At 43.5% G+C, this 12,023-nt stretch overlaps 1 protein-coding gene across 2 annotated transcripts in view; it reads left to right on the top strand.

The window, feature by feature from the left end:
* Positions 1-12,023, top strand: part of LOC148023220 (uncharacterized) — a 255,169-nt gene that overhangs the window by 128,876 nt on the left and 114,270 nt on the right. For both annotated transcript variants that reach the window (XM_087696235.1, XM_087696234.1), the window contains exons 5-7: positions 3,074-3,155; positions 3,241-3,383; positions 3,603-3,743. In XM_087696235.1, the coding sequence (XP_087552361.1) occupies positions 3,074-3,155; positions 3,241-3,383; positions 3,603-3,743 (366 nt within the window). The remainder of the gene's footprint in view (positions 1-3,073; positions 3,156-3,240; positions 3,384-3,602; positions 3,744-12,023) is intronic.

The raw sequence follows: 12,023 nt of genomic DNA, 5'->3' as shown, positions 1-12,023 counted from the left end.
ATTCATTTTCAGTCACCCTTGGAGTGGTCAACTTCGGATTCACCATACTCGTGACATTGCACATGGCAGTCTCCAAAGGCAGTTTTTCCCTATGTTTGCATGCTAGCTTGGCTTGTTTTGCTTGCTCACTGTCGTCTTGCTTGTCTCTCCACATATTCTTCATATGATTGGCATACACATATACACCCTTCGGCATCCCGAGGCACTTACCTTGGTAGTGTATCGGATTGCTTTGCTTATTTTTTGAAGGTAGTGGGGCTATCCATCCTTATGTCCCATACTTCAGGGTACAATGACTTAATGAGACGAACACTTACTTGAAACCCTCAATGCTAAATTTTGTGAACAAATTAAAATAAAGTCCTTAACAAAAAAAAAAAAGTCTATTGTTGATTCCATTCGCCTTTGCAAGACTTGGTATGTCTCTTAGCGGACGAACACCCTTAGTCCGCTGACCTCTCTGGGGTGATTACTTGGTCTCCCTTAGTAAGATAACCATTTTCTCTATAGTCTTGGAAGTTCGCTGGGTAGTCGATATGCACCCTTTGCTTGATGCCCTGGCTACTTAGGGATGGAACGCCTTGGGATAAAAGAAAAATTCCATTTACAAGGCTTGAGCCCTAAGGATGGTGTTACATGGCACAACTGAGACTATAGTAGTGACCTGGGAAGCAATAGCTTGGGTCATAGACAAAGACCCAACATGTGAATATGAGAATATTCAGAGGAGCCACTCATTTCTCATTATTTGCTAGCACTTGAGCAATCTAGTGTCAAGAGTTAATATTTCATCCTTTCTTGGTGATAGGAAGGCCAATAATGAAATCCATAGTTATATGTGTTGATTTCCCTTTAGGAATAAGCAAGGGCTATAAGAGACCAGCGGGTCTAAGTGTGCTATTCTTGTTCTGTTTTGGCATGAAACACAATTGGCCACAAAATCCTTAACATCCCTCCATAGGCCCTTCCAATGAAAGCTCTTGGCAATCCTATCATATGTTTTGAAAACACCCAAATAACCAACAATGGGGCAAGAATGCATCTCTTTGTAAGAAGATGGGACTATATGTGTTAGTGAGAGAGAGTTATTAATAATACCTTGTCACACTGACATAGGTATAAAATGTGTGAGACGTGTAATTTTTTACATCTTTTATCATAATACAATTAGTGTCTCTCATCTCACCTACTTGTACTCAACTTTTATGGCTTCTCTCTCTTCTTCTCTACCTTTCTAGTCTTCCTCTCGGTAGGATTGTAGACTATGGTGGAATAAAAATTTTACACTTGAGGGATGGTATTTGAATCCGTTGGTTGATACCTTGAAACTAACTGTTTTTGAAGAGGCATGATATGCCTGGGTAATGAGTTAGATATTCTTTGAAAAAGCTAGGAACTTGAAGAGCTTTAAATAGATGAACAGAGGGTTTGATAGTTACAGACCTGTTGACTACGAAAGCAAACACCCTGATTGTATAAACTGGGGACATTGCATTGTTCTTCACATCTTCTTGATGTCTCTTGTTTACATGTTGAGTACTTTGGAAGAGAGCTGTCCAGCATCTTATCTTAATTCAGAGATATGAGGGGCAGGTAGTTGTTCCGTTCTCTGGGGGGTGGACCCTTCTCTCATTACTACTGTGTTCCTGTTTCCATATTTTCCTTTCAATCCCATGTGTGATTGATTAAGCATTCTTGTAAAGTATCAAATATCTAATTGACAAGCTGTGCCAGGTTACATTGGTACTGAGCTTTGACTCTTCCTAATTGAAAGAGGCAATACAGTGGACATGTATTTTGCTTCAACAGTATGACTATCAAGTTAGGGAAAGCCATTTAACACCAAACAAGAAGAGAATTTTCCAAAGCTTTTTTAATAAGAAGAAGTATATCTAGTTTCTGTCCAGAAAAACCCTCTCCTTCATTCATTCATTCAGAGGGAAATAATCAAAGAATATGAGGATATGAACAAATTTTCTAGGACAATATAGATGAAAATAGTCAACTTCCTTTATTTGAAAGAATTCCAGCACAATCTGGAACCGGAAGAGCTTCAAAGGTATACAGAGCCTACTTAATAGTGACCGAGAATGTGAGTCCTGATGATTCAGGAAATGCTAAATACAAATAGACATATAACGTCCCAGACTCAACATCTACTTGTAAGAGTGCAGCAGTTCGGAAGTGTATAACCAGGACTGAGAGATAGGGTGAAAATGGAGAGAAGAGAGAGAGAGAAAGAGACAGAAGAACACAGAACATCAGCAAATAATGAATGCTGAAGAAAGAATGCAGATGTGCACGGGTGGCGTATGTCTAGGTAGCTCCTCCTCGACGATCTCACAGGCTGTGAGCCTCGAAGTCTGAGCAGCAATCCACGATCAGCAACCTGGAAATCTGTGATCAGAATGTTGACCAAGTGTGTGGGATGGGCTGACATAAATAGCCCCAAAAAATAGGACAGGTTGGCCGACTGCACAAAAACCAGGCCAACTGCCTGACTGCACATGTGGCACCTGTCTGACTGCTCCTGCACATGCGAATCTGCCCTGCGCTGCCTTGTGGCACCTGTCCGACTGCCCTTGCATGCGCGAATTTGCCCTGCGCTGCCAGGTGGCACTTGTTGACTGCCCACAACTTATGGGAACTGTCCGAACTGCCACACAAAGAGACCAAACTGCAGGCAACTGCTCTAGAATGCCTGTCCAGGGGATGACCATGACTGATGGGAACTGCTCGAACTGCCACACGAAGGGACCAAACTGCAGGCAACTGCTCTAGAACGCCTGTCCAGGGGATGACCATAGCTCTAACACTTCTGTCTCAGACTCAACATACTGTCCAACCAAAATTCCCTGACATTATCATTGTTAGTGTCTCCACCATAGAAGAGAAGCAGAATAGAGAAAGGTTTCCCATTCTTCCAAAAGACTTTGATAGATGCTCATATAAACAGGAACTTTGGAAATAGATGATGGCCTTTTCATTTAGTTTTCCTGAATTTGAGTTTAAATTTCATATATTATATGTGGTCATTCTCTGTTTATTGCTGTGACTTATTGCTGCTAATCAGGAGTCACCACGAGTTCTGCCCCCCAACTTGCTGTCAGAATTGAGTGCCAACCTTGTAGAAGCTGAACTGGCAAAGCGCACTGGTTTGTTTAGCTTTAAGATCTTTCTATTCAGGATTTTTGTGTTTTGCATTGTTTTCTTTTCTGATTTTCAGGTTTGGTCTGTTAGGGGATGCTGAGAAGTTATCTCACATTAATTTCTCAATCGGAAGTATTTTTGAGAAGTTTGAGGATTTTAAGAAGGCAGTCTCTTACTATTCGAAATCTTTGTTAAACTCAAAGCAAGCTCAGCACCTTATTCAGGAAGCTGAGGTCAGCACGATGTTACCTCAACTAGGTTGAGATCCTTGAATAGTGAGCAATTTTTCTCATGTGCTGAATTTCTTAATGCCTCTCTGGGATTTGTAGAGCCTATAATGAAGTCAGTTCTTGTCTCACTGATTGGTTCACAATAAAGTCTGGCAGACAAATATGAATAATGTGTTAAAGTTGCATTGAATTGCAGATGATTTACTTGCATGTTTATGACAGGTAAAGTTCAGTCTTGGGAAAGTTATGGTGAAGTCAGGAGACTGCTTTAATGCGATTTCATGGTTTGAAGAGTACCTTCAATTTGCACGTGATACTCAAAATGATGAAAGTCTTACAATGGGAGCAAAACATCTTCTGGAGGTAGGACATGCTTCTCAAGTTCTCTTTGCACCTGTTATAAGGTGGATGACTTTTTGATGTCCAGAATTATTTGAGGAGTCAGTTTACTTTTGTGGAGGTGCCCCAGGAAAAGCTCTCCCACATCTCTGCTTCCAGATTATTTTCATCAAGTTAATCTCAATAGTTTGAGGTCATTCAGTTATGATTGCATATTGGAAAAAAGTAAATAGTATTCTGTGCCAAAGACACTCTGCTGCATTGAAGTTTGAGTTTTGGGTCTGTTTAAATGAGCTAAATAAGGTTTAATCAAATGCTCTTTTTTCAGCTTGACACCCCCCCCTTAGGCCCAAAACTGGAACCAAAAAGGGACTGCAAGTGTAGCTCACCCTGCATGTACCTTGAGAGGTCCCACCCTAAGGCAGTGAGGGTATTGGTCAATGGGTGCATGTTGGCTTCCCAAGAACCTACCAAGACTATAGAGGTGATGGATAATCTCCCTTGGGAGTCCAAAGGGCGGCCCCAGAGTGGCCAAGGCATCGGGCAAAGGGTACTTGTTGGCTGCCTAGCAGCCTACTGGGACCAACAAAGGCAATGTAAAACCACTTTGAACTTTTTTCTTTCTTGTTTTTATTCATTTCCTTTTTTTGGATGAATCTGTGCTCGGGGAGGGGGGGGATGATTGGCTCACAAATCACAAAATAGACAGCATGTACTCAGCCACCCGCAAGGGTGTCGATGATGAGGGAAAAGGGTGGAGAGGTATGTACCGACGGTGGAGATAGCTTAGGATCCATTGTGAGCAATGTGCTCAAGGGTGCTTTGCACATTGAGATGCAAAGATGAATGCTACATGATGAGAATGTGCATGTAGTAAGGTGCCACTTGGATAGTATCCCTATGGGGAATACGAAGATGATAATAATTATGCAATGCAAAGGAAATGTACACAAGGAAGGGAGGCCAATTTTGAAGACAATGTCCGAAACCTATAGGTTCCAAGTGAAGGGTAGGAATCCCCTCAACCATAGATGTCAAGGCCAAAGGAGAAAGAGGAACTTAGTCATTGTATGGTGCTGAGAACGATGAAGCAGGATGTAGATGAGGCACTGCAGCTAGAAGAGCTAGGGAGAAGCAACTGCCCGCCATGGTAGTATCATGCTTGAAGATCAACCTTTGGAGGGGAAGCCTCCATTATAGTACAAGAGTAAGTATCAAAGGAAGATAGAACCACAAAGGAACAACTAGCAGTCCATGTCTCGGTCCAAGGAGGGATGCAAACTTGCATGGGAGCCCTTAACAAAAATACAAAACCCACCATGAAAGTATAAAAAAGATATCGGAACTTGCATACCAATGTTCATTGTGAGATGCTTCATTGTGAATCAAAGTAAAATTAAAAACAAGCAAAAATGAATGAGTAAGAGAGTTAAGGAAAATAGGGATGTAGCAGAAGACAAATGAAAGAAAGTTCTAAAACAAAGTAGCCTATGGATAGATTAGCCTAATGGCCCAACTCATTAGCCTAATGAAGTAAGAGTACAAAGTAATGCTAGACTAGCTTAGAGTACCGTAAGGGATGTAGGAGATGCTAACCTAAGGGTGTGGGGACTATCGTGCATGTCCATCAATAGGTCTTTACCAATGAAACTCATGGCGAGGTGGGGAAGTGGTCCTAAGTGAGAGTGCATTTGGAGACCCTAGAATGGTGGCTAGAAGTGGGTGTGTTGAGAAATCTAATGTAGTGGGTTTAGCCGACCAATCACCCAAACCTTCGAAGTCCTATTTAGTGGGAACCAAGGGATCTGTCCATATGCCACTGGTCCAATGGTGTGCCATTGAGGTGGTTGTGTACTAGAAGAAGCAAGAGCACTTGGTGTAGTAGTTGGAAGAGGACCTCCTCTTGACTGTCTAGGGGAACTATTGCCCGTAGATGCAATTATAGCTTAACGAGAATTTTTAGGTGGGAGACCCTAGGCCTTAGTTCGACAATCCTTGTCTACATGGTCCAAGCTTATTAGTAGTGAGTGTAAAACTTATAAGTTTGAAGAAGGGGTGTCATCCTTATTTTGGGTTGCCTTCCCATCTTGAGAGTTCTTGCCACCTTTGGATCTCCCCTTAGGAGAAGAGGATACCAAAGCCCATGCTGAACATGAAAATGGAAAAGAGGTATTTTTGTGGACTTGATTGTGCATCCTTGTGTAGTGCAAGAATTGATATTCCAATTTGTAGAAGGTTGGCAAATGGGGTAATGAGATGACTTGCTGCATAAAGTAAAAGTATTTGGGCGGTAACTTTTTAGAAATAGTGTGATTTGATTGCCATTTGACTTTAGGGAGCCAATAGTGGCAAGCTCGGCAAGTAATCACCTATAATTGGCCAACTTGACTTTTAAATCATCCTCTTAATGGAAAACTCCTGTAGCTCATAATTGAGATTGATATATTGGATTCATTCTTTTGTTGCATAGTGGTCAATGAGATAACTCCAACAATTGGATGTGTGAGTGAAATCAAGAAATAACCTAGAATAGACAGATGTGTCCACTTGCGGGTGTGTTCAAAGGTACGATATTGATGGGTAGTACTCTTGATAATAGTGTACCAGGGTGCAGAGTGGTGATCACTTGTAGGAGTGAAGATCCTAATCCTTAATGGATGATGCAAATGTGTAATTTAAACCTAAGCTATTAAAAGTAAAGAAAAGAGAATTCAAGTTAGGAATAGGAGAGGGAGGGACAAGAGGGAATTGTGAATGATTAACATTGACACCATACTCATACGAAATAGATGGCACAATGTTAGACATACTTATAAACGTATGTTTTCCCCTAGAGCCTCCTCTATTGAAATTAACATACTCAAATCGATTCTAATTTGGATTGTGCACACCAGAAGGATTAACAGAGAAGAGATTTTTTTCATATGACTCAAAGGGTTATACAAAGCTGAGACCAGACCTTGTTGTGATGAAGATGATGGGTTGCTAGTCATCCCGAATGCAACATGTCCTCCGTGAGTGGTGAGGTGGCCATCCTCATCAATTGATTTGGATTGATGTGCAAAATTCTTTGGAGTGTATGCATGAATTCTTTGAACTCCTCATCCCTCATGAGCTTTGTCTTTCTTGGACTGTGGAGTGTTCTTAGTCTCTCCTACACAAACACCATAGTTAGCATAGATATAATAGAATCACTTAGAAGTGGAAATCACTTGTGTATGTATGCTAACAAATGTAGCCACCCAGAAAGGACAAGCATCCCCATCAAGTTTCCACTCAAGGCAGAACCATATACAGCCATTATCCTCTTAAGAACATTCATGTATTAAAGGAGAACCATCTAAGGCCATCGTCTCGTTGACCATGTACACAAGAAGACCCATTTAAGGCCATGATCCCCTTGTGTAGGGATTGGTGTTTCATGTAGTTCCGACTGCTCTCTTCTTTGTTTTGCCCTTGGGTGCAAAATACAGTGTGGTTAATTATGTCCCTTGGAAGAAAATCAACGAAGTACAAGTGCTCAACAATCAGGCTGGAGCTAAATGCAAACCAAATCATATGAATGCAAGCCTCTTAGGGCAGTCGAGAGGCAATTGGGACAGAATACAAGGAGGGGGGATGTAACACCACTAGGGAGTACCATTGCATAGTCTAGAAAGGAGGTTGTGGTAGCCCTAGGTCTGAAGGAACAACTGTTAAAGTGCTGGTGATGTTGAGAGTCCCCTTGAAGTTACTTCCAATGGCATTGGGGGAGTGAAAGACCAAATCTCTACCAAGGTGGCATGCACATAAAGTCTCTTTGTGTGAAATATCAGCTACCAGTGGGTCTTCTGTTTGTGTATAGTTTCTCGGAGCTTTGGAAATGGGGAAATGAACACACATTTTAGAGTTGAAAACATTGTTTTGGCATTCGTCTCGAACAACAAAATAGGAACCCGAAAATATAAATATAAATATGAATGAGAGAGAGAGAGAGAGAGAGAGAGAGAGAGAGAGAGAGAGAGAGAGAGTGTGTGTGTGTGTGTGTGTGTGTGAACGTCTCTACTCTAGAACATGTGGCATGTTTTCCCTCTTGTGGGCTATTTGGGCTGGGATAAGGTCTTCATCTAGGTAGATCTTTTCTCCTTTGAGAGTGATCCTCTTGGAGAGGAAGACTCTCTTCTTTTCCAAATCTCCAAACTTCAGTACGAGGACTTTTGTTTTTGTGTCTCCTTTCGCGGCGACTCGCCGCGCCCCAATGATGGGTACATCTATAGCCCCAATTTTGGTGGCAAGATGAAACTAGCCTTCCTTCTTGGAAAGGGCGGTAATTCATTGATTAAGCACTTAACTACAGCAATCAATCCAGCTCAACGCCCGTCACGTCGCGAGCTGCCCCCCTGGTCACGTTTGTTCACATCTGCTCATGCCATCGCGCCATCACCAGCGCCCGCTAGGACAGCTCGCGCCCCCCACAACATTTCGCTCCCCATCGGCAGCCCGCCACGACGTTTCGCCATGACAGCCCGTTTCGCCATGACGGTTTGCCACGACATTTTGCCCCCCATCGACAGCCCGCTACGACAGTTCGTTGCCACAGCAGCTCGCCCTCCCAGGACGTCCGTCCGCTACGACAGCTCGCCCCCCCCCCCCCCCCTCCACGACAGCCTAGCACACCTATCTATCCTTCCCCCCACCCCCAATGGACTCGGCCGCCAGTCTCCGCCGACGACCCGCCATTTCACCACTCCAACAGTCTTGGCTACCCAGTATCCGTTCTCCCCCCCCAAAGTATCCCACAGTTCCTAGAGATTGAAGCGGGCGGGTACTCCTTTAGGCAACGGGTCATTGTGACGGGGCAGGCAAGACAGTGCTTGCGCTGCCACGACTTTGGGCATCCGGCAGCAGGTTGCACGCGTTTCGGAGCCAAGGTGACCACGAGTGTTAGTGATCTTTAGTAGGACGGTGGGGCACTTTTTGCTCTCCGTACGAGAGGTTTTTTTCCCTAGATTTATTCCCTTTATTTTATGTGCCTATGTTACACAATTTTGGGCACTTATTGTGTTTCACACACTTCAAGTGTGAACACCCTCTTACAACCCTAAGGTTTAAGGGTTGTACTTGGTACTTTCATCTTACACTTTAGTCTATTGCATTGGGTGTCGTGCTTTCACTCTCCACACTGTCTACTTTACTCTCAGCTGAGCTTCGATCCACTCCTGTTCTCACAGTTGGTATTAGAGCTGTGTTCAGCTCAGTCTTCTCTCCCTGTGCTCTGCAACCAGCAGTAGGGTCCAGCTCTGCCCTGGCCTCAACCTTCAGGAGTCCCCGTCAGCTGCCTTGCACTATACCCTGGTACCAGCGACCTACAGTCTGCAACAAGTGCCCCGCCTGCAGCAGAAGTGCTCCCCCAGCCAGCGTCTCTTCCAGAAGTGCTGCCCCAGCTAGCGTCTGTGCCAGCGCCAGCGCCAGCACTCTGCAAGCTGCGTCAGCTGCCTCACCTGTCCCTCTGCCCTGCGCCAATTGCGCCCGCCCATTAGCAGCTCCAGGTCCACCCGTTAGTCACCAGCACTGTCTGATATGCGCTGCCCCAACCTGGACGCCACCTTGCACTCCTACGACTTGCCTGTCAATGCCTTTGTCCTCTGCGTAGGCCTCCAGCGTGCCACAAGCCTCCACATTGACCTCTAGTTGCTGAGAATCGGAGGTACAAGTTTTTTTATTATTTCTCATTTCAGATTCATTTCTAGGGAAGGGGCTTTTGCTCGGGCAGGCACAATCAGTCTCAATACGTGTCTGGGACACGATTATTGCAGAAATTTCTTAGCAAATAAGTCAGGAAATTTTGGGGCTTTTGGGTTTTATGAAGACATTGGTACATGCAGTACAGTTTTAGTCTAAAATAGACTGTTTTTGAGCATTTTGGGGGAAGAAATTTTGGGGCTTTTTCTTCTACAGTGTTATTGAGCATTTATTGCACCTTGGACTGCATGCATTACAGACCGTTTTGACAAAGTGTGCTTCAATTCGTTAATTACAATAAATTATTTGCTGTGATTTCTAGAAATCTGAGATTTTGAGGTTGGTCCAGCTTGGGACATTGCTCTTTTGCTCTCTGATCAACATTGTTTATCATGGCAAATCAGAGAGGTGATGTATTTACCTATGTATCCAAGGAGGATAGGTTGGATGGTAACAACTATTCACTTTGGTCCTTCATGATGAAGAATGTGCTGATTGTGAAGAATCTTTGGGAATATGTCAACGGTAAAGAAGTTAGGCCCGGAGTTGTGGGTCCTGCTACTCCTCCTCCAAGAGGACGTGGACAACGGGCAACTCAGCCTGTTCAGCCTGCTCTAGCCCAGCCACTTCCCCAAAGATCAACAACACAAAATGCATGGGATACACAGGATGCACAGGCCTTGTCGTTGATTGTATTGGCAGTTCAACAGTCTATCATCCCTCACATTTGGTTTGCAACTTCTTCACGAGTTGCTTGGCTGACCTTCGAGCAGATGTTTGCTAGTAAGAATGAGACCCACATCTCTTTCTTGAAGAAAGATCTTGAGACAGTGAAGATGGATGAGGGTGTGTCTATGCAGGATCACCTAAATAAAATTTAGGTCAGCGGTTTATCATCCCTTACATTCGGTTTGCAGCTTCTTCACGAGTAGGTTGGCTGACCTTGGAGCAGATGTTTGCTAGTAAGAATGAGACTTGCATGTCTTTCTTGAAGAAAGAGCTTGAGACAGTGAAGATGGATGAGGGTGATTCTATGCAGGATCACCTAAATAAAATTTAGGACTTGCGTGACCAACTTATGAATGTTCATGTGTATTACTTAGATGCACAGATGATATCTACTCAATTGAATTCATTGCCGCCCTCGTACCTAGCTTTTCATACAGCCTTGAATCTCACCATGAGGATTGCCCCACATCTACTCTCTTTGCTTCAATTGGGTAGTTTGCTCTTAGAGAAGGAGCAAACAAGAAGAAACAATGGTGTGGGTATTATAGCCTCTGAGCAGGCTTTTATGGCACGACAGAAGGGCAAGGGCAGCCAAGCAAAGAATGCTCCGCAGCGCTCAGGGACTTCAGGCACTTCACAGGGCAATAAGAAACAAGGGGGCACACAAACCAATAAGGAAAAATGCCATTATTGCAAGAATCCAGGCCACTACATCACTTAGTGTAGAAAGCGCATAGCCAAGGAGGAGTCAGGGATGTCTGTCTTTGATGCACATTCCATTGCTACTGATTCAGTGTTCGTTGTTGCAGATAGGGACTATTGTTTTTATACATGCAGTTATGACTCTTCTTGGGTTGATAGAGCATTTAGCTCTATTGAGGATGCAGACACATGGTTTTTTGACAGTGGTACTTCTAGGCACATCACATCTCACAGAGATTTGTTTGCTTTGTTATTGCAGCCCTAGTTGGCAAGTCTGTATAGTGTGCTAACAATGCATCATACCTTATTAGAGGTATTGGGGAGATTGTGCTCACAGCCAATGATGATTCTATTCTCCGCCTACAGGATGCCTTGTTTGTGCCAGGTATAAAGAAGAATTTGTTATCTATTTCTTCTTTGGCACGGTGTGGTTTGTAGGTGACCTTTGATGATGGTAGATGCATGGTTAGAGATAAGGAACACATGACTTTGGACTTAATTGGCACTCTTTGTCATGGGTTATATGAGTTGGGTGCTCTCTCAGTTGATCAGTTGGCCTATTTAGCCTTCGCTCTTACTCCTACTATGTCACATGTGGAGTTATGGCATACTCGCATGGGGCATGTAAACTATAGTAGCTTGATGCTTTTACATCGTACATAGATGCTTGATGGATTACCTCTCTTGGAGAGACCTCCCGAGCACTTATGCTAGGGTTATATTTTGGGAAAAATGCATCGGTTTTCGTTTCCCTGTGATGTTACTTTTAGAGCCATAACCAAGTTATAGATAGTGCACTCAAATGTATCCCTATGCAGACAAAGTCATTGGGTGGCTGTTACTATTTTGTGACTTTTATTGATGACTTTACTTGTTTCTGATGGTGGGTCTACTCTTTAGTGAAAAAGTCAGAAGTGTGTGATGCATTTTTGGCTTTTGTAGCACTAGTTGAAAACCAATCTGGCTGCATGTTGAAGACTCTTTGTTTGGACGGAGGGGGGGAATACATATCCTCTATACTGAATTCTTTTTTGAAGCAGAAGGGCATTGTTCATCAGTACACTACTGCTTATACTTCAGAGCAGAATGGAGTTGCAGAGAGGAAGAATCGGTCACTCATGGAGATGGCCAGATGTATGTTGAAAGCAAAGA

Source organism: Lygodium microphyllum, chromosome 16 (genome assembly GCF_053477565.2).
Source record: "Lygodium microphyllum isolate KBCC chromosome 16, Lygodium_microphyllum_v1.1.10, whole genome shotgun sequence".
NCBI classification, from domain to species: Eukaryota; Viridiplantae; Streptophyta; class Polypodiopsida; order Schizaeales; family Lygodiaceae; genus Lygodium; species Lygodium microphyllum.
The sequence above is the reverse complement of the archived record's forward strand: the minus strand, read 5'-3'. Positions and strand labels throughout refer to the sequence as shown.